Below are 22,930 nucleotides of genomic sequence, written 5' to 3'. Positions count from 1 at the left end.
ACCTCTAGAAAATAACAGGGAGCCATAATGTGTGCTGTAACCTCTAGCAGCCAGTCAGTGAGCGGTAATGATAAACTGTAACCTCTGGCAACCAATCACAATCGCTGCCTGATCCGATTCAGTAAACTGATTTTGAGTCTAGCTGCTATGTATTGTATGTCTCAGAGCAGGTGGAGATTGAAATGGCATGGAGGAGGGGGCCCAAGAATATGTTTGCCCAGGGTCCAGTCAATATTAAAGACGGCCCTGGGTATGGGCCCAATCTTATGGGGCTTCCAACACCGTTGGCCCCCAGTGCGGCTCCCCTCTAATCCTGAATAGGAGGGGTGTATGTACAAGGGTCTCAATTACAACTCAGCCCCATACTCCAGAGGGCCCCCAGTGCGGCTCCCCTCTAATCCTAAATAGGAGGGGTGTATGTACAGGGGTCTCAATTACAACTCAGCCCCATACTCCAGAGGGCCCCCAGTGCGGCTCCCCTCTAATCCTGGATAGGAGGGGTGTATGTACAGGGGTCTCAGGGGTCTCAATTACAACTCAGCCCCATACTCCAGGGGGGCCCCAGTGCGGCTCCCCTCTAATCCTGGATAGGAGGGGCGTGGCATACAGAGGAATCCTTCATTGTCCTCCTGCAGCCGCAGAAAGCAGAGGGGATCGGTTCCTCTACTGCCCCCGCTATCCACCTCCTGCTGTGATTGGAGTCCTATGTGCTCCCCTGGTCCCCTCACCCCCCCCCCCCCCCCCGCTGGGGGATGTGTCAGGACGGAGATCGTGGAAGGGACCTGTGTGCATTCATAACTGAAACATAGTAAATTGTGTTCATTCATCACTGAAGCATAGTAAACTGTTCATTCATCGCTGAAACATAGTAAAATGTTAATTTATCACTGAAGCATAGTAAACTGTTGATCACTGAAGTATAGTAAACTCTGTTCATTCATAACTAAGGTATAGTAAACTGTGTGCATTCATCACTGAAGCATAGTAAACTGTTCATCACGGAAGTATAGTAAACAGTGTTCATTCATAACTGAGGCATAGTAAACTGTGTGCATTCATCACTAAAGCATAGTAAAATATGTTCATTCATCAATAAAGCATAGTAAACCATGTTCATTCATCACTAAAGCACAGTAAACCTTGTTCATTCATCACCGAAACATAGTCAATTGTGTTAATTCACCACTGAAACATAGTAAACTTTGTTAATTTATCACTGAAACATAGTAAATTGAGTTAATTTATAACCAAATCATAGTCAACTGTGTCCATTCATCACTAAAGCATAGTACCATATGTTCATTCATCACTGAAACATAGTAAAATGTGTTTATTCATCTCTGAAACATAGTAAACTGTGTTCATTCATAACTGAAACATAGTAAACTGTGCTCATCCATCACTGAAGCATAGTAAAATATGTTCATTCGTAAATAAAGCATAGTAAACTGTCCTCATTCATCAATAAAGCATAGTAAACTGATCTCATTCATCACTGAAGCAAAGTAAACTGTGCTCATTCAATACTGAAACATAGTAAACTGTGTACATTCATCACTGAAACAGTAAAATGTGTTTATTCATCTCTGAAACATAGTAAACTGTGCTCATCCATCACTGAAGCATAGTAAAATATGTTCATTCATAAATAAAGCATAGTAAACTGTCCTCATTCATCAATAAAGCATAGTAAACTGTGCTCATTCACCACTGAAGCATAGTAAACTGTGCTCATCCATCACTGAAGCTTAGTAAACTGTGCTCATCCATCACTGAAACATAGTAAACTGTTCTCATTCATCACTGAAGCATAGTAAACTATACTTATTCACTACTGAGGCATAGTAAACTGTGCTTGTGAATGAACGGGGAGCCCATGTACAGAGCTCTTCCTGCCCATTCATTCTGTGCAGCTGAGGCTGTCGGGATGGAGAGTGAGGGCTGTGTTTCCTCAATCTCCTTTCTTTGTCTCAACTGTGAAACATCATAGGTCTGTTTAGACCCCCCCCCCCCCCCCCGATATCTCACAAAACCCCCCCCCACCAAATGGGCTCCTAAAAATTGTAAAAAAATTAAATGGTAAAAAATAATTTAAAAACATAAAAAAAAAGCTACTGACACCAGAGGCGGGGCTACAAGGGTCACAAAGGTCACACCACCATGGTGGGGCCCCGGCTGGGGGACCGGGGGGGCCTTTTATGGTTCTGAAGGCCCTAGTGACACGGATATCCTTTGCACACCAATATGAGGATCTGAAGGCATCTGCTGAACTATGGAATGGAGGAGTGTGAAGAAGGAGCTGCTGGGTTCGGAGTGTGAAGAAGGAGCTGCTGGGTTCGGAGTGTGAAGAAGGAGCTGCTGGGATCAGAGTGTGAAGAAGGAGCTGCTGGGATCAGAGTGTGAAGAAGGAGCTGCTGGGTTCAGAGTGTGAAGAAGGAGCTGCTGGGATCGGAGTGTGAAGAAGGAGCTGCTGGGATCAGAGTGTGAAGAAGGAGCTGCTGGGATCAGAGTGTGAAGAAGGAGCTGCTGGGTTCAGAGTGTGAAGAAGGAGCTGCTGGGATCGGAGTGTGAAGAAGGAGCTGCTGGGTTCGGAGTGTGAAGAAGGAGCTGTTGGGTTCGGAGTGTGAAGAAGGAGCTGTTGGGTTCGGAGTGTGAAGAAGGAGCTGCTGGGTTCAGAGTGTGAAGAAGGAGCTGCTGGGATCAGAGTGTGAAGAAGGAGCTGCTGGGATCAGAGTGTGAAGAAGGAGCTGCTGGGATCAGAGTGTGAAGAAGGAGCTGCTGGGATCAGAGTGTGAAGAAGGAGCTGCTGGGATCGGAGTGTGAAGAAGGAGCTGTTGGGTTCGGAGTGTGAAGAAGGAGCTGTTGGGTTCGGAGTGTGAAGAAGGAGCTGTTGGGTTCGGAGTGTGAAGAAGGAGCTGCTGGGTTCGGAGTGTGAAGAAGGAGCTGTTGGGTTCGGAGTGTGAAGAAGGAGCTGCTGGGTTCGGAGTGTGAAGAAGGAGCTGTTGGGTTCGGAGTGTGAAGAAGGAGCTGTTGGGTTCGGAGTGTGAAGAAGGAGCTGTTGGGTTCGGAGTGTGAAGAAGGAGCTGCTGGGTTCGGAGTGTGAAGAAGGAGCTGCTGGGTTCGGAGTGTGAAGAAGGAGCTGCTGGGTTCGGAGTGTCAAGAAGGAGCTGCTGGGTTCGGAGTGTCAAGAAGGAGCTGCTGGGTTCGGAGTGTGAAGAAGGAGCTGCTGGGATCAGAGTGTGAAGAAGGAGCTGCTGGGTTCGGAGTGTGAAGAAGGAGCTGTTGGGTTCGGAGTGTGAAGAAGGAGCTGTTGGGTTCGGAGTGTGAAGAAGGAGCTGCTGGGTTCGGAGTGTGAAGAAGGAGCTGATGGGTTCGGAGTGTGAAGAAGGAGCTGCTGGGTTCGGAGTGTCAAGAAGGAGCTGCTGGGTTCGGAGTGTCAAGAAGGAGCTGCTGGGTTCGGAGTGTCAAGAAGGAGCTGCTGGGTTCGGAGTGTGAAGAAGGAGCTGCTGGGATCAGAGTGTGAAGAAGGAGCTGCTGGGTTCGGAGTGTCAAGAAGGAGCTGCTGGGTTCGGAGTGTCAAGAAGGAGCTGTTGGGTTAGGAGTGTGAAGAAGGAGCTGTTGGGTTCGGAGTGTGAAGAAGGAGCTGCTGGGATCAGAGTGTGAAGAAGGAGCTGCTGGGATCAGAGTGTGAAGAAGGAGCTGCTGGGATCAGAGTGTGAAGAAGGAGCTGCTGGGATCAGAGTGTGAAGAAGGAGCTGCTGGGTGCAGTATGGACTTACCTGTGGACACTGAGCTTGTTGTGGTCGTTGTAGGGGATGTCTGCATAGGAGCTTCGGGGGAACTCAAAAGATTGGCATCATCTAAAGGTATAGAGGAATGTGAATAGTCATTGATCTTAGAGGCTACCTCTTGAATTACAGATCTTTTCTGTATGGTGAGGCCTGGAGATTGTATGCTGAAGCCATCGGTTAGTTGGTTGACACCAGTGATTTGTTGGGTACCACCATCGCTTAGTTGGTTGACACCAGTGATTTGTTGGGTACCACCATCGGTTAGTTGGTTGACACCAGTGATTTGTTGGGTATCACCATCGGTTAGTTGGTTGACACCAGTGATTTGTTGGGTACCACCATCAGTTAGTTGGTTGACACCAGTGATTTGTTGGGTAGCACTATCGGTTAGTTGGTTGACACCAGTGATTTGTTGGGTACCACCATCGGTTAGTTGGTTGACACCAGTGATTTGTTGGTTACCACCATTTTTCTGGTTGGGGCCATTGTTTTGTTGGTTGAAGCCGTTGGTGGGTCCGTTGGTTGGTTGGTTGTTCCCAACTGGGGTACTTTCATTTATTGGATTGGTAAGAGAGGCAACAGTGGTGGACACCAAGGGCCACTGACAAGTAGCGGGAATGTTGGGCGCTGTTGTGTTGGTTGCTGCAGAAGCAAAAGAAAACAAAGGATTGTTATTGGTTATTTGACTACATCGATGTACTGCCCATCCCCCACACTCGGCCATAAAGGAACATCAAATATCCTCACAGTCACAATCTAGGATCGGGAGGGATGTATATTATTGGAATTGGAGAAGAATGCCATGCAGGTGGCAAACTTGGCCTAACATCAGATATAGCGTCCTGCAGATCACTGCACTCTATGGCTGCAGAACATTGTTTTGTGTTCTGGGTTACATGGGCCAATCACAATCATTTCCTAAACAAAAGTATAATATACCCCTTGGGGACCTTATTGATAAGATCCTTGTGCCGAGTTCCCGGGTCTGTACACCCGCTGTGCCCATTATGAGGGCTTCCCACCATCCCTGTGCTGAGTTCCCAGTTCTGTACACCCGCTGTGCCCATTATGAGGGGCTCCCACCATCCCTGTGCTGAGTTCCCGGGTCTGTACAGCCCCCTGTGCCCATTATGAGGGGTTCCCACCATCCCTGTGCTGAGTTCCTGGGTCTGTACACCCGCTGTGCCCATTATGAGGGGTTCCCACCATCCCTGTGCTGAGTTCCCGGGTCTGTACACCCGCTGTGCCCATTATGAGGGGCTCCCACCATCCCTGTGCTGAGTTCCCGGGTCTGCACACCCGCTGTGCCCATTATGCGGGGTTCCCACCATCCCTGTGCTGAGTTCCCGGGTCTGTACACCCGCTGTGCCCATTATGAGGGGTTCCCACCACCCCTGTGCTGAGTTCCCGGGTCTGTACACCCGCTGTGCCCATTATGAGGGGCTCCCACCATCCCTGTGCAGAGTTCCCGGGTCTGTACACCCGCTGTGCCCATTATGAGGGGCTCCCACCATCCCTGTGCTGAGTTCCCGGGTCTGTACACCCGCTGTGCCCATTATGAGGGCTTCCCACCATCCCTGTGCTGAGTTCCCGGGTCTGTACACCCGCTGTGCCCATTATGAGGGGTTCCCACCATCCCTGTGCCTAGTTCCCGGGGCTGTACACCCACTGTGCCCATTATGAGGGGTTCCCACCATCCCTGTGCTGAGTTCCCGGGTCTGTACGCCCACTGTGCCCATTATGAGGGGCTCCCACCATCCCTGTGCCTAGTTCCCGGGGCTGTACACCCGCTGTGCCCATTATGAGGGGTTCCCACCATCCCTGTGCTGAGTTTCTGGGATACATAAGAACCACAGATGACTCAGTGGACCCCACGTGGGCCTGTATCTTTCTATGGACTGTGGCCCCCATGGACTCACCTTTGTAACACACGAAGTAGAATTTCGAGTCACATCTCCCGTCATTCCACTTTAACAAGCTGTACCTGGCACAGGAATAGGAGGTCAGGCCGGGCATCCCGGAATTCCATTTGGTATAGGTTCCTAAGGCGTTGCCGGTACTCCAGCGCCAGAGCCCCGGGGAGCAGAGGTACAGGCCCACCCACACCTCATTTAGGACCGCCACCGCCGACACCTGCATCAGCTCCGTATCCGACTCGATGCTGGCCAGGTCTGTGTACTGCGTCCGGCAATAATTCAAGGCCTCCACCCAGGTCAGTGACTGCTTCACCAGGTAGTATGGAGATGGGGAGAAGCTGAGCCCCCGAGCGGAACCTGTGGAGAGACACAAAGAGGACTTTAGGGGGTACATCAGACGCACCCCCCTTATCACTTCATGTCTCCACTAAGAGACCTTAGAAGTATTCTTCTCCATTCTCACTCGTCCCTCCAGCCAAGAAAGTCCAATTCCACCAAGATGGCGTTCTGCTGATAACTAGGAGCTCCGGATACGGGACCACCAACCAACCACCCACCACCTTGTCAGGGGCTCTCGTCAGGAGGAGCAGGAACACACAAAGATGGCGGGGACCGAGCCGGTGCTATGTGGGGAGAACTTACCGCTGGTGTACACAGGAGAAACATGGAGGCCGTCTCCTCCACTGTATTCAGCGACTCCATCCCCAGAAATTACCAGACAGTCCTAACCGGAGACTACCGGATAACCACCCCATAACCGGAATCCACCACTCAGTCCTAACCTGAGACTACCGGATAACCACCCCATAACCGGAATCCACCACTCAGTCCTAACCTGAGAGTACTGGATAACCACCCCATAACCAGAATCCACCACTCAGTCCTAACCTGAGACTACCGGATAACCACCCCATAACCGGAATCCACCACTCAGTCCTATCCTGAGACTACCGGATAGCCACCCCATAACCAGAATCCACCACTCAGTCCTATCCTGAGACTACCAGATAACCACCCCATAACCGGAATCCACCACGCAGTCCTAACCTGAGACTACCGGATAACCACCCCATAACCGGAATCCACCACTCAGTCCTAACCTGAGACTACCGGATAGCCACCCCATAACCGGAATCCACCACTCAGTCCTGACCTGAGACTACCGGATAACCACCCCATAACCAGAATCCACCACTCAGTCCTAACCTGAGACTACCGGATAACCACCCCATAACCGGAATCCACCACTCAGTCCTAACCTGAGACTACCGGATAACCAACCCATAACCAGAATCCACCACTCAGTCCTAACCCGAGACTACCGGATAGCCACCCCATAACCAGAATCCACCACTCAGTCCTAACCTGAGACTACCGGATAACCAACCCATAACCAGAATCCACCACTCAGTCCTATCCTGAGACTACCAGATAATCACCCCATAACTGGAATCCACCACTCAGTCCTAACCTGAGACTACCGGATAACCACCCCATAACCGGAATCCACCACTCAGTCCTATCCTGAGACTACCGGATAGCCACCCCATAACCAGAATCCACCACTCAGTCCTATCCTGAGACTACCAGATAATCACCCCATAACTGGAATCCACCACTCAGTCCTATCCTGAGACTACCAGATAATCACCCCATAACTGGAATCCACCACTCAGTCCTAACCTGAGACTACCAGATAACCACCCCATAACCAGAATCCACCACTCAGTCCTATCCTGAGACTACCAGATAATCACCCCATAACTGGAATCCACCACTCAGTCCTAACCTGAGACTACCGGATAACCACCCCATAACCGGAATCCACCACTCAGTCCTATCCTGAGACTACCGGATAGCCACCCCATAACCAGAATCCACCACTCAGTCCTAACCTGAGACTACCGGATAACCAACCCATAACCAGAATCCACCACTCAGTCCTATCCTGAGACTACCGGATAGCCACCCCATAACCGGAATCCACCACTCAGTCCTGACCTGAGACTACCGGATAGCCACCCCATAACCAGAATCCACCACTCAGTCCTAACCTGGGACAACCGAATAACCACCCCATAACCAGAATCCACCACTCAGTCCTAACCTGAGACTACCGGATAGCCACCCCATAACCAGAATCCACCACTCAGTCCTAACCTGAGACTACCGAATAACCACCCCATAACCAGAATCCACCACTCAGTCCTAACCTGAGACTACCGGATAGCCACCCCATAACCAGAATCCACCACTCAGTCCTATCCTGAGACTACCGGATAACCACCCCATAACCAGAATCCACCACTCAGTCCTAACCTGAGACTACTGGATAACCAACCCATAACCAGAATCCACCACTCAGTCCTATCCTGAGACTACCGGATAGCCACCCCATAACCGGAATCCACCACTCAGTCCTGACCTGAGACTACCGGATAGCCACCCCATAACCAGAATCCACCACTCAGTCCTAACCTGGGACAACCGAATAACCACCCCATAACCAGAATCCACCACTCAGTCCTAACCTGAGACTACCGGATAACCACCCCATAACCAGAATCCACCACTCAGTCCTAACCTGAGACTACCGGATAGCCACCCCATAACCAGAATCCACCACTCAGTCCTATCCTGAGACTACCGGATAACCACCCCATAACCAGAATCCACCACTCAGTCCTAACCTGAGACTACCAGATAACCACCCCATAACCAGAATCCACCACTCAGTCCTAACCTGAGACTACCGGATAACCACCCCATAACCAGAATCCACCACTCAGTCCTAACCCGAAACTACCAGATAACCACCCCATAACCGGAATCCACCACTCAGTCCTAACCTGAGACTACCGGATAACCACCCCATAACCAGAATCCACCACTCAGTCCTAACCCGAGACTACCAGATAGCCACCCCGTAACCGGAATCCACCACTCAGTCCTAACCCGAGACTACCGGATAACCACCCCATAACCAGAATCCACCACTCAGTCCTAACCTGAGACTACCAGATAACCACCCTATAACCAGAATCCACCACTCAGTCCTAACCTGAGACTACCGGATAACCACCCCATAACCAGAATCCACCACTCAGTCCTATCCTGAGACTACCGGATAACCACCCTATAACCAGAATCCACCACTCAGTCCTATCCTGAGACTACCGGATAACCACCCCGTAAACAGAATCCACCACTCAGTCCTATCCTGAGACTACCGGATAGCCACCCCATAACCAGAATCCACCACTCAGTCCTAACCTGAGACTACCGGATAACCACCCCATGACCAGAATCCACCACTCAGTCCTAACCTGAGACTACCGGATAACCACCCCATAACCAGAATCCGCCACTCAGTCCTAACCTGAGACTACCAGATAACCACCCCATAACCAGAATCCACCACTCAGTCCTATCCTGAGACTACCGGATAACCACCCTATAACCAGAATCCACCACTCAGTCCTAACCTGAGACTACCAGATAACCACCCCATAAACAGAATCCACCACTCAGTCCTTACCTGAGACTACCGGATAACCACCCCATAACCGGAATCCACCACTCAGTCCTAACCCGAGACTACCAGATAACCACCCCATAACCGGAATCCACCACTCAGTCCTATCCTGAGACTACCGGATAACCACCCCATAACCGGAATCCACCATTCAGTCCTATCCTGAGACTACCAGATAGCCACCCCATAACCAGAATCCACCACTCAGTCCTAACCTGAGACTACCGGATAACCACCCCATAACCAGAATCCACCACTCAGTCCTAACCTGAGACTACCAGATAGCCACCCCGTAACCGGAATCCACCACTCAGTCCTAACCTGAGACTACCAGATAACCACCCCATAACCAGAATCCACCACTCAGTCCTATCCTGAGACTACCGGATAACCACCCTATAACCAGAATCCACCACTCAGTCCTATCCTGAGACTACCGGATAACCACCCCATGACCAGAATCCACCACTCAGTCCTATCCTGAGACTACCGGATAACCACCCCATAACCAGAATCCACCACTCAGTCCTAACCTGAGACTACCAGATAACCACCCCATAAACAGAATCCAGCACTCAGTCCTAACCTGAGACTACCAGATAGCCACTCCATAACCGGAATCCACCACTCAGTCCTAACCTGAGACTACCGGATAACCACCCCATAACCAGAATCCACCACTCAGTCCTAACCTTAGACTACCAGATAACCACCCCATAACCGGAATCCACCACTCAGTCCTAACCTGAGACTACCGGATAACCACCCCATAACCAGAATCCACCACTCAGTCCTATCCTGAGACTACCAGATAACCACCCCATAACCAGAATCCACCACTGAGTCCTAACCTGAGACTACCAGATAACCACCCCATAACCAGAATCCACCACTCAGTCCTAACCTGAGACTACCGAATAACCACCCCATAACCGGAATCCACCACTCAGTCCTAACCTGAGACTACCAGATAGCCACCCCATAACCGGAATCCACCACTCAGTCCTAACCTGAGACTACCAGATAACCACCCCATAACCGGAATCCACCACTCAGTCCTAACCCGAGACTACCGGATAGCCACCCCATAACCAGAATCCACCACTCAGTCCTAACCTGAGACTACCGTATAACCACCCCATAACCAGAATCCACCACTCAGTCCTAACCTGAGACTACCAGATAACCACCCCATAACCAGAATCCACCACTCAGTCCTAACCTGAGACTACCAGATAACCACCCCATAACCAGAATCCACCACTCAGTCCTAACCTGAGACTACCAGATAACCACCCCATAACCGGAATCCACCACTCAGTCCTAACCTGAGACTACCGGATAGCCACCCCATAACCAGAATCCACCACTCAGTCCTAACCTGAGACTACCGGATAGCCACCCCATAACCAGAATCCACCACTCAGTCCTAACCTGAGACTACCGTATAACCACCCCATAACCAGAATCCACCACTCAGTCCTAACCTGAGACTACCAGATAACCACCCCATAACCAGAATCCACCACTCAGTCCTAACCTGAGACTACCAGATAACCACCCCATAACCGGAATCCACCACTCAGTCCTAACCTGAGACTACCAGATAACCACCCCATATACAGAATCCACCACTCAGTCCTAACCTGAGACTACTGGATAACCACCCCATAACCAGAATCCACCACTCAGTCCTAACCTAAGACTACCGGATAGCCAGCCCATATACAGAATCCACCACTCAGTCCTAACCTGAGACTACCAGATAACCACCCCATAACCAGAATCCACCACTCAGTCCTAACCTGAGACTACCGGATAACCACCCCATGACCAGAATCCACCACTCAGTCCTAACCTGAGACTACCGGATAGCCACCCCATAACCGGAATCCACCACTCAGTCCTAAAATGAGACTACCAGATAACCACCCCATAACCAGAATCCACTACTCAGTCCTAACCCGAGACTACCGGATAACCACCCCATAACCAGAAACCACCATTCAGTTCTAACCTGAGACTACTGTATACAGGGGCGGACTGACCATTCGGGTACTCGGGCATTGCCCGAGGGCCCCATGCCACTAAGGGGCCCCATCAGGGTTGCCAGCCTAAATAAAACCAGGGACAGTATGTAAAAATCTGTGTTTTTTTAAAAATCCCAATATTATAGCTGCCCCGCCTCTCCAGTACCTTTTCAGTGTGTTTATGTGTATACTGTGTGTATACTGTGTGGCCCCATGATCTATTGCCTTGGGGCCTCATTATCTCCTCCTCCCCATGAGTTTTAAGTCTGCCCCTGACTGGATAGCCACCCCATAACCAGAATCCACAACTCAGTCCTAGCCTGAGACTACTGGATAGCCACCCCATAACCAGAATCCACCACTCAGTCCTAGCCTGAGACTACCAGATAACCACCCCATAACCAGAATCCACCACTCAGTCCTAACCTGAGACTACCGGATAGCCACCCCATAACCAGAATCCACCACTCAGTCCTAGCCTGAGACTACTGGATAGCCACCCCATAAACAGAATCCACCACTCAGTCCTATCCTGAGACTACCGGATAGCCACCCCATAACCAGAATCCACCACTCAGTCCTAGCCTGAGACTACTGGATAGCCACCCCATAACCAGAATCCACCACTCAGTTCTAGCCTGAGACTACTGGATAGCCACCCCATAACCAGAATCCACCACTCAGTCCTAGCCTGAGACTACTGGATAGCCACCCCATAAACAGAAGTCCCCCATTCACTCCTGAAAAGCATGCGCTATGTGTTTTTGAAATTTGAGGCTACCCTTAAACTGCAGTTTGGTTTGGGTTTGATTACTCTAAATACTGACCTCAGCATCAGTCTGACTGGACTGAAGGGTGTTCAGCCAGTCACCCAGTCCAGCCCAGTGGGAGTGTCACTCTTGCTGTGCTTTCTGGGATGGGGTACTTAAGATGCGGATGTCACGTGGTTCCGGGGTTCCGGTCCAGAAGTATGTTCTGACTCCATGGTCCTGATCCTCCGGACCAGCCCCCAGGACGCCTATGGCCTGGGGTGCGGATCCACCCAACTTTACGTCTCGGGGCTGGCTAGCCCGAGGCAAGGAAACTAAAGGAAGGCTTCAGAGGTGGTCCGGTGCCGTCCCGGGTTGTAGAGAGGCCCAGCAACTGTGAAGTTATCCAGGGGAGGACTCTTCGGGAGAAGGCCACGCAAGGGTTGGCTTCTCAACAAGAGCCGGGAAAAGCTGAGGGACCCAAGTGAATCCAATCTCGTGCGGTACCGCCGGACCGGCTGCAAGATACCGGTACCACATGAGTGTCCTACAAGTTTTCAAGTTTCCTTTATATGTTCTATAACAAAATCTGTGGCAGAGACGTGTTCCTGACTCAAGCACCCTGCTGGCTGCTAGGCCTGGTGAGAGAAGGACTCTCCAACTAGGGTGAGGATCCAGCTGTGAATGGCTATTCTCTGGATTTATTCAAAGTAAGAGAGTTATTTCTTCATACTGACTTTGACACTAAGAGTTCCTGGACTTTTCACCGAAACCCTCTGATCAATACTGAGAGAGACTGTTTGTTAACTACTTTTTTGCAAATAAAAATCCCTTCAAGCGGATCAGTCATCAGTCTCTGTAGTTCTTGGGCCATCTACCTCGGGAAACCCCCTAGACGCATATGGGGTGAAGAAGGTAAAGGTAAGCCCAATAAATTCAGCCGCTCCTTCAGGGGTCAGTGCTATACGTGGGGGCTCGTAGTCCGGGATGTACCATTACCCCTCGAAAGAAAGAACTGTGCACGTGGTGAATACAGGACAGAGGGTTGTGTTTTTTGTTTTTTTTTGACTGCGCCATTTTGTGAAAAGTGATGGACATCCACTGTTGGCGCGTAAGCGGGGGAGGAGCCTGGAAAAAGCCTGCGAGTCTCTGTAGTTCTTGGGCCATCTACCTCGGAAAACCCTAGACGCATACGAGGTGAAGAAGGTAAGGGTAAGCCCAATAAATTCAGCCGCTCCTTCGGGGGTTAGTGCTACACTGAGACTACTGGAAAGCCACCCCATAAACAGAATCCACCATTCAGTCCTAACCTAAGACTACCGGAAAGCCACCCCGTAAACAGAACTCCCCCACTCAGTCCTAACCTGAGACTACTGGATAGCCACCCCATAAACAGAATCCACCACTCAGTCCTAACCTGAGACTACCGGATAACCACCCCATAACCAGAATCCACCACTCAGTCCTAACCCGAGACTACTGGATAGCCACCCCATAACCAGAATTCACCACTCAGTCCTAACCTGAGACTACCAGATAGCCACCCCATAAACCAGAATCCACCACTCAGTCCTATCCTGAGACTACCAGATAGCCACCCCATAACCAGAATCCACCACTCAGTCCTGACCTGAGACTACCAGATAACCACCCCATAACCAGAATCCACCACTCAGTCCTAACCTGAGACTACCAGATAACCACCCCATAAACAGAATCCAACACTCAGTCCTATCCTGAGACTACCAGATAGCCACCCCATAACCAGAATCCACCACTCAGTCCTGACCTGAGACTACCAGATAACCACCCCATAACCAGAATCCACCACTCAGTCCTAACCTGAGACTACCAGATAACCACCCCATAACCAGAATCCACCACTCAGTCCTAACCTGAGACTACCAGATAGCCACCCCATAACCAGAATCCAACACTCAGTCCTATCCTGAGACTACTGGAAAGCCACCCCATAAACAGAATCCACCATTCAGTCCTAACCTGAGACTACTGGATAGCCACCCCATAAACAGAATCCCCCACTCAGTCCTAACCTGAGACTACCGGATAGCCACCCCATAACCGGAATCCACCACTCAGTCCTAACCTGAGACTACCGGATAGCCACCCCATAACCAGAATCCACCACTCAGTCCTAACCTGAGACTACTGGATAGCCACCCCATAACCAGAATCCACTACTCAGTCCTAACCTGAGACTACTGGAAATCCCCCCCGTAAACATTACTCCCCCCTACTCAGTCCTAACCTGAGACTACTGGATAGCCACCCCATAAACATTACTCCCCTACTCATTCCTAACCTGAGACTACCGGATAGCCACCCCATAACCAGAATCCACCACTCAGTCCTAACCTGAGACTACCGGATAGCCACCCCATAACCAGAATCCACCACTCAGTCCTATCCTCAGACTACTGGATAGCCACCCCGTAAACAGAATCCACCACTTAGTCCTAACCTGAGACTACTGGATAGCCACCCCTGGATAGCCACCCCATAACCAGAATCCACCACTCAGTCCTATCCTGAGACTACCGGATAACCGCCCCATAACCAGAATCCACCACTCAGTCCTATCCTGAGACTACCAGATAACCACCCCATAACCAGAATCCAACACTCAGTCCTATCCTGAGACTACTGGAAAGCCACCCCATAACCAGAATCCACCATTCAGTCCTAACCTGAGACTACCGAATAACCACCCCATAACCAGAATCCACTACTCAGTCCTAACCTGAGACTACTGGAAATCCCCCCCGTAAACATTACTCCCCCCTACTCAGTCCTAACCTGAGACTACTGGATAGCCACCCCATAAACATTACTCCCCTACTCATTCCTAACCTGAGACTACCGGATAGCCACCCCATAACCAGAATCCACCACTCAGTCCTAACCTGAGACTACTGGAAATCCCCCCCGTAAACATTACTCCACCTACTCAGTCCTAACCTGAGACTACTGGAAAGCCACCCCATAACCAGAATCCACCACTCAGTCCTAACCTGAGACTACTGGATAGCCACCCCATAACCAGAATCCACCACTCAGTCCTAACCTGAGACTACCGGATAACCACCCCATAACCAGAATCCACCACTCAGTCCTAACCTGCTGATACTACTAGAAAGCCACCCCATAAACAGAAACTACCACTCAGTCCTACCCCTGAGAATACCAGATAACCACCCCATAAACAGAAACTGAGACAACCAGGCAGTTATGATGTGAGACTAACAGATAGGCACCCCATAATCAGGGACTATCACTCAGAAACTCCATTACTGGAGACAACCACTCAGAAACCCCATAACCAGAATTCACCACTCAGTCCTAACATGAAGACTACCGGATAGACCACCCAACCCCTTATTACTCAAGATAAATAGATGGTAACCCCATAACCAGAGATTATCCCTCAACCACCAAAAGACTACTGCTTAGCCACCCCATAACCAGAGACTACCGATAAGCCACCCCATAACCGATTACTACAATTCAGCCACCCCATACCCAGAGACTACTGCTAAGCTATTCCATTCCTAGAGACAACTTCTCAGCCACCCCAAAAATCAGGGACTACTGCTTAGCTATCCAATAATCTAAAAAGAGTTCTGAGGAAGCGGGCTTGTCTGATGAAACACGTCAGATTTTCAACCACCGCAATTTGGACATCATCACCTATGCTGGAGTTGTGAGTCGATATGCTCATGTTTGTGAATATGTTTTATGGCATTTTAAAAAATAACAATGGTGTTGGTGGTAAAGCACTAGGCGTTTGCACCCTCCTGCGTTTCTTTGCAGTGTTTGGAGTTTCCCCACTCGAGGAGAGCAGCGTTGTTTTAGGCATTTTATATGTACCGTTGGATGCGAGACAAAGTGAGTGTTGAGGCTTTGTTGCTTTCTGGTCCCATAACTGAAGACTATCGCTCAGCCGCTCCATAACTGGGGACAACAACTCAACCACCCATGGCAGCAGACAACCGTTCAGCCACTCCAAGACTACCACTCAGTCATAACCCGAGATCAACGGATGACAACCCTATAACGGGAGATTACTGCTCAACCACCCCATAACGGGAGATTACTGCTCAACCACCCCAAGACCAAAGACTACTGCTCAGCCAGCCCATAACCAGAGACTACCACTCAGTCATAACCCGAGATCAATGGATGGCAACCCCATAACGGGAGACTACTGCTCAACCACCCCAAGACCAAAGACTACTGATCACCACCCCATAACCAGAGACTACCACTCAGTCATAACCCCAGATCAATGGATGGCAACCCCATAACGGGAGACTACTGCTCAACCACCCCAAGACCAAAGACTACTGCTCAGCCAGCCCATAACCGGAGACTACTGCTCAGCAGCCCCATAACCAGAGACTACTGCTCAGCCACCCCATAGTCGGAGACTACTGCTCAGCCACCCCATAGTCGGAGACTACTGCTCAGCCACCCCATAGTCGGAGACTACTGCTCAGCCACCCCATAGTCGGAGACTACTGCTCAGCCACCCCATAGTCGGAGACTACTGCTCAGCCACCCCATAGTCGGAGACTACTGCTCAGCCACCCCATAACCGGAGACTACTGCTCAGCCCCCCCATAGTCGGAGACTACTGCTCAGCCACCCCATAACCGGAGACTACTGCTCAGCCACCCCATAGTCGGAGACTACTGCTCAGCCACCCCATAACCGGAGACTACTACTCAGCCACCCCATAGTCGGAGACTACTGCTCAGCCACCCCATAATCAGAGACTACTGCTCAGCCACCCCATAACCGGAGACTACTGCTCAGCCACCCCATAGTCGCAGACTACTGCTCAGCCACCCCATAACCGCAGACTACTGCTCAGCCACCCCATAGTCGCAGACTACTGCTCAGCCACCCCATAACCGGAGACAACTGCTCAGCCACCCCATAACCGGAGACTACTACTCAGCCACCCCATAGTCGGAGACTACTGCTCAGCCACCCCATAACCGGAGACTACTGCTCAGCCACCCCATAACCGGAGACTACTGCTCAGCCACCCCATAGTCGCAGACTACTGCTCAGCCACCCCATAGTCGCAGACTACTGCTCAGCCACCCCATAGTCGCAGACTACTGCTCAGCCACCCCATAACCGGAGACTACTGCTCAGCCACCCCATAGTCGGAGACTACTGCTCAGCCACCCCATAGTCGCAGACTACTGCTCAGCCACCCCATAGTCGCAGACTACTGCTCAGCCACCCCATAGTCGCAGACTACTGCTCAGCCACCCCATAGTCGCAGACTACTGCTCAGCCACCCCATAACCGGAGACTACTGCTCAGCCACCCCATAGTCGGAGACTACTGCTCAGCCACCCCATAATCAGAGACTACTGCTCAGCCACCCCATAGTCGCAGACTACTGCTCAGCCACCCCATAGTCGCAGACTACTGCTCAGCCACCCCATAGTCGCAGACTACTGCTCAGCCACCCCATAGTCGCAGACTACTGCTCAGCCACCCCATAGTCGCAGACTACTGCTCAGCCACCCCATAGTCGGAGACTACTGCTCAGCCACCCCATAGTCGCAGACTACTGCTCAGCCACCCCATAGTCGCAGACTACTGCTCAGCCACCCCATAGTCGCAGACTACTGCTCAGCCGCCCCATAACCGGAGACTACTGCTCAGCCGCCCCATAGTCGGAGACTACTGCTCAGCCGCCCCATAGTCGGAGACTACTGCTCAGCCACCCCATAGTCGGAGACTACTGCTCAGCCACCCCATAGTCGGAGACTACTGCTCAGCCACCCCATAACTGGACACTACTGCTCAGCCACCCCATAACTGGACACTACTGCTCAGCCACCCCATAACTGGACACTACTGCTAAGAAACCTCATAACCGGAGATGATCACTCAATCACCTCCGTAATTGGAATCTACCACTCAGCCACCACATAACCTGTCTACTGCTGAGTCTGGCCACAACTGGAGCATACCTCTCAGCCACCTACATAAGTAGAGACTACCGCTCAGCCACTCCAAAACTGCAGACTATGGCTCAGCCACCCCATAACTGGAGACTACCGGTTATCCACTCTATAACAACTGGGGACTACCATTATACGACCTCCTAACCAGAGACTGCTGCTCAGCCACCCCATAATCAGAGACTACTGCTCAGCCACCCCATAACCGGAGACTACTGCTCAGCCACCCCATAATCGGAGACTACTGCTCAGCCACCCCATAACCGGAGACTACTGCTCAGCCACCCCATAACCGGAGACTACTGCTCAGCCACCCCATAACCGGAGACTACTGCTCAGCCACCCCATAATCGGAGACTACTGCTCAGCCACCCCATAACCGGAGACTACTGCTCAGCCACCCCATAGTCGGAGACTACTGCTCAGCCACCCCATAGTCGGAGACTACTGCTCAGCCACCCCATAGTCGGAGACTACTGCTCAGCCACCCCATAGTCGGAGACTACTGCTCAGCCACCCCATAGTCGGAGACTACTGCTCAGCCACCCCATAGTCGGAGACTACTGCTCAGCCACCCCATAGTCGGAGACTACTGCTCAGCCACCCCATAGTCGGAGACTACTGCTCAGCCACCCCATAGTCGGAGACTACTGCTCAGCCACCCCATAGTCGGAGACTACTGCTCAGCCACCCCATAGTCGGAGACTACTGCTCAGCCACCCCATAGTCGGAGACTACTGCTCAGCCACCCCATAGTCGGAGACTACTGCTCAGCCACCCCATAGTCGGGTCAGTAAAGAAAGAGAATAAAGACCCCTATACACCAATAGACTAAAGAGTGAAAAAATATTGACAGATGCCAAAAATTCAATGTAAAATATGCTGTGACCCGGCTCTACTCAACAGGAGGCGTTCTATACCTCCACGAGGGGCATGTGGTGGAACTGGGGGTGGTGGAACTGGGGGGGGGGGGGGCAGTGACGCAGGACAGCTTCATAAATCTCACTATAACCCATATAGGAAGTACAGCCGCCCATATAACACAGGATACTCACTCAGGAAGTAAATGTAAAGAATGGCCGGCACCAACATCTTCGGGAAACGTCCACAGCGCAGTCCAATCCCTTTATACCTGTATAAAAGAAGAGTACACATCAATGTATAGTGGTGAGGTCTGCTCACATGGCCTGTCCTTCCTGTCCCATCTTCCAGGTCTCTGTGGTCCTCCCTCGGTCCTCTATAGGGTTCTATAGGTTGTGTGGTCCGTATTTGGCTGGTTTGATAACTTTGAATAGCAAATTTGCAGGCAGCTGGTAAGCAAATCTTGTGGCGGGTGTGATGGAAAGCGCACAGAGCGCCGTGTGTTCTCACATTTCCATAGAATACAGCCGGGCTATACATCCACATCACCTCCACCTCTCATGTCACAGGCTGTATACAGAATTTACATAGTCATGTAAACCTCGTGCAATGAGCGCAGTGACTCCACAGAAAGAGAACAATGACCCCACAGAACGAGCGCCGTGACCCCACAGAACGAGCGCCGTGACCCCACAGAACGAGCTTTGCGACCCCACAGAACGAGCTTTGCGACCCCACAGAATGAGCGCAGTAACCCCATAGAACGAGCGCAGTGACCCCACAGAATCCCTGTGACCCCATACAATGAGCGCAGCGACCCCACAGAATGAGCGCAGCGACCCCACAGAATGAGCGCAGCGACCCCACAGAATGAGCGCAGCGACCCCACAGAATGAGCGCCGTGACCCCACAGAATGAGCTTTGCGACCCCACAGAACGAGCTTTGCGACCCCACAGAATGAGCGCAGTAACCCCATAGAACGAGCGCAGTGACCCCACAGAAAGAGCGCAGTGACCCCACAGAATCCCTGTGACCCCATACAATGAGCGCAGCGACCCCACAGAATGAGCGCAGCGACCCCACAGAAAGAGCGCAGAGACCCCACAGAACGAGCGCAGTGACCCCACAGAACGAGCTTTGCGACCCCACAGAACGAGCTTTGCGACCCCACAGAATGAGCGCAGTAACCCCATAGAACGAGCGCAGTGACCCCACAGAATCCCTGTGACCCCATACAATGAGCGCAGCGACCCCACAGAATGAGCGCAGCGACCCCACAGAATGAGCGCAGCGACCCCACAGAATGAGCGCAGCGACCCCATAGAAAGAGCGCAGTGACCCCATAGAATCCCTGTGACCCCATACAATGAGCGCAGCGACCCCACAGAATGAGCGCAGCGACCCCATAGAAAGAGCGCAGTGACCCCATAGAAAGAGCGCAGCGACCCCATAGAAAGAGCGCAGCGACCCCATAGAAAGAGCGCAGCGACCCCATAGAAAGAGCGCAGCGACCCCATAGAAAGAGCGCAGCGACCCCATAGAAAGAGCGCAGCGACCCCACAGAATGAGCGCAGCGACCCCACAGAATGAGCGCAGCGACCCCACAGAATGAGCGCAGCGACCCCACAGAATGAGCGCAGCGACCCCACAGAATGAGCGCAGCGACCCCACAGAATGAGCGCAGCGACCCCACAGAATGAGCGCAGCGACCCCACAGAAAGAGCGCAGCGACCCCATAGAAAGAGCGCAGTGACCCCATAGAATGAGCGCAGCGACCCCATAGAAAGAGCGCAGCGACCCCATAGAAAGAGCGCAGCGACCCCATAGAAAGAGCGCAGCGACCCCATAGAAAGAGCGCAGCGACCCCATAGAAAGAGCGCAGCGACCCCACAGAATTAGCGCAGCGACCCCACAGAATGAGCGCAGCGACCCCACAGAATGAGCGCAGCGACCCCACAGAATGAGCGCCGTGACCCCACAGAATGAGCTTTGCGACCCCACAGAACGAGCTTTGCGACCCCACAGAATGAGCGCAGTAACCCCATAGAACGAGCGCAGTGACCCCACAGAAAGAGCGCAGTGACCCCACAGAATCCCTGTGACCCCATACAATGAGCGCAGCGACCCCACAGAATGAGCGCAGCGACCCCACAGAAAGAGCGCAGAGACCCCACAGAACGAGCGCAGTGACCCCACAGAACGAGCTTTGCGACCCCACAGAACGAGCTTTGCGACCCCACAGAATGAGCGCAGTAACCCCATAGAACGAGCGCAGTGACCCCACAGAATCCCTGTGACCCCATACAATGAGCGCAGCGACCCCACAGAATGAGCGCAGCGACCCCACAGAATGAGCGCAGCGACCCCACAGAATGAGCGCAGCGACCCCATAGAAAGAGCGCAGTGACCCCATAGAATCCCTGTGACCCCATACAATGAGCGCAGCGACCCCACAGAATGAGCGCAGCGACCCCATAGAAAGAGCGCAGTGACCCCATAGAAAGAGCGCAGCGACCCCATAGAAAGAGCGCAGCGACCCCATAGAAAGAGCGCAGCGACCCCATAGAAAGAGCGCAGCGACCCCATAGAAAGAGCGCAGCGACCCCATAGAAAGAGCGCAGCGACCCCACAGAATGAGCGCAGCGACCCCACAGAATGAGCGCAGCGACCCCACAGAATGAGCGCAGCGACCCCACAGAATGAGCGCAGCGACCCCACAGAATGAGCGCAGCGACCCCACAGAATGAGCGCAGCGACCCCACAGAATGAGCGCAGCGACCCCACAGAAAGAGCGCAGCGACCCCATAGAAAGAGCGCAGTGACCCCATAGAATGAGCGCAGCGACCCCATAGAAAGAGCGCAGCGACCCCATAGAAAGAGCGCAGCGACCCCATAGAAAGAGCGCAGCGACCCCATAGAAAGAGCGCAGCGACCCCATAGAAAGAGCGCAGCGACCCCACAGAATTAGCGCAGCGACCCCACAGAATGAGCGCAGCGACCCCACAGAATGAGCGCAGCGACCCCACAGAATGAGCGCAGCGACCCCACAGAATGAGCGCAGCGACCCCACAGAATGAGCGCAGCGACCCCACAGAAAGAGCGCAGCGACCCCACAGAAAGAGCGCAGCGACCCCACAGAAAGAGCGCAGCGACCCCATAGAAAGAGCGCAGTGACCCCATAGAATGATCCCTGTGACCCCATAGAATGAGCGCAGTGACCCCCACAGAACAAGCACAGCGACCCCGCCATCCCAGGATTCTCACAGCCAGTCGTTGTAGTGAAGGCCCAGCTAAGGGTTTACCAGCAGCCACACGTCTCTTGTAGGGAGGGGTTTGGACCAGGAATTTAGTATTATAATATGGGGGTGACAACCGTCACCACAGCCCCTCACCATACAAACCAACACAAGAGGGCTAGGAGGACCCGGCGCAGAAGAGCCTCCAATCTATACAAGTGATTGAAAAAGGGTAGTAACTGGAAGGAATGAGCCGATGGAGAGGGAGATGGTCCGCTGTTAGGTGGGATAGACATCCCTGAAGAGATGTTTTCAGGAAGATGGCAGGAGATGGCTAAACAGATTGGGGTAGGGAGTTCCAGAGGATGGGCGGGGCTCTGGACAGATAGTGGTAGGGAGTTCCAGATTCCTAAAACCAGCCTAGGGGGTACCAGCATTCCCTGGTCCAAGAGACCATCCTGTGGGGCACCAGCATTCCCTGGGTTCCTGAGAGCAGCCTGTGGGCTACCAGCGCTCCCTGGTACAAGAGACCACTCCACAGGTTCCAGAGACTAGCTTAGGGGGCTACCAGCTTTCTCTGGTCCAAGACACCATCCCTGGGTTCCTGAAACCTATCTGGGGGGCTACCAGCATCCCTGGGTCCAAGAGCCAATTCCCAAAGGTGGGCTACCAGCATTTCCTGGTCCAAGAGCTAATTCCCCAGGTTCCCAAGACCAGCCTGGGGGACTACCAGCATTTCCTGGTCCAAGAGACCATTCCCCGGGTTCCCAAGACCAGCCTGGGGGGACTACCAGCATTCCCTG

The 22,930-nt window shown here is 52.2% G+C and overlaps 1 protein-coding gene across 1 annotated transcript in view; it reads right to left on the bottom strand.

Annotated features, from left to right (window-relative positions):
• The window catches only part of LOC143959390 (uncharacterized), a 79,636-nt gene extending 60,113 nt beyond the window's left edge, over positions 1 to 19,523 (bottom strand). The window contains exons 1-3 of the mRNA XM_077468027.1: positions 19,085 to 19,523; positions 5,711 to 6,064; positions 3,780 to 4,433 (exon numbers count right to left, since the gene is read on the bottom strand). Coding sequence (XP_077324153.1) covers positions 3,780 to 4,433; positions 5,711 to 6,064; positions 19,085 to 19,436 — 1,360 coding nt within the window. The 5' untranslated portion in view covers positions 19,437 to 19,523. The remainder of the gene's footprint in view (positions 1 to 3,779; positions 4,434 to 5,710; positions 6,065 to 19,084) is intronic.
• Between the last annotated feature and the right edge of the window lie 3,407 nt (positions 19,524 to 22,930).

This window comes from Lithobates pipiens, unplaced genomic scaffold (assembly GCF_037356315.1).
Source record: "Lithobates pipiens isolate NorthernLeopardFrog02 unplaced genomic scaffold, aLitPip1_a1.2 Scaffold_73, whole genome shotgun sequence".
NCBI lineage: Eukaryota > Metazoa > Chordata > Amphibia > Anura > Ranidae > Lithobates > Lithobates pipiens.
The sequence above is the reverse complement of the archived record's forward strand: the minus strand, read 5'-3'. Positions and strand labels throughout refer to the sequence as shown.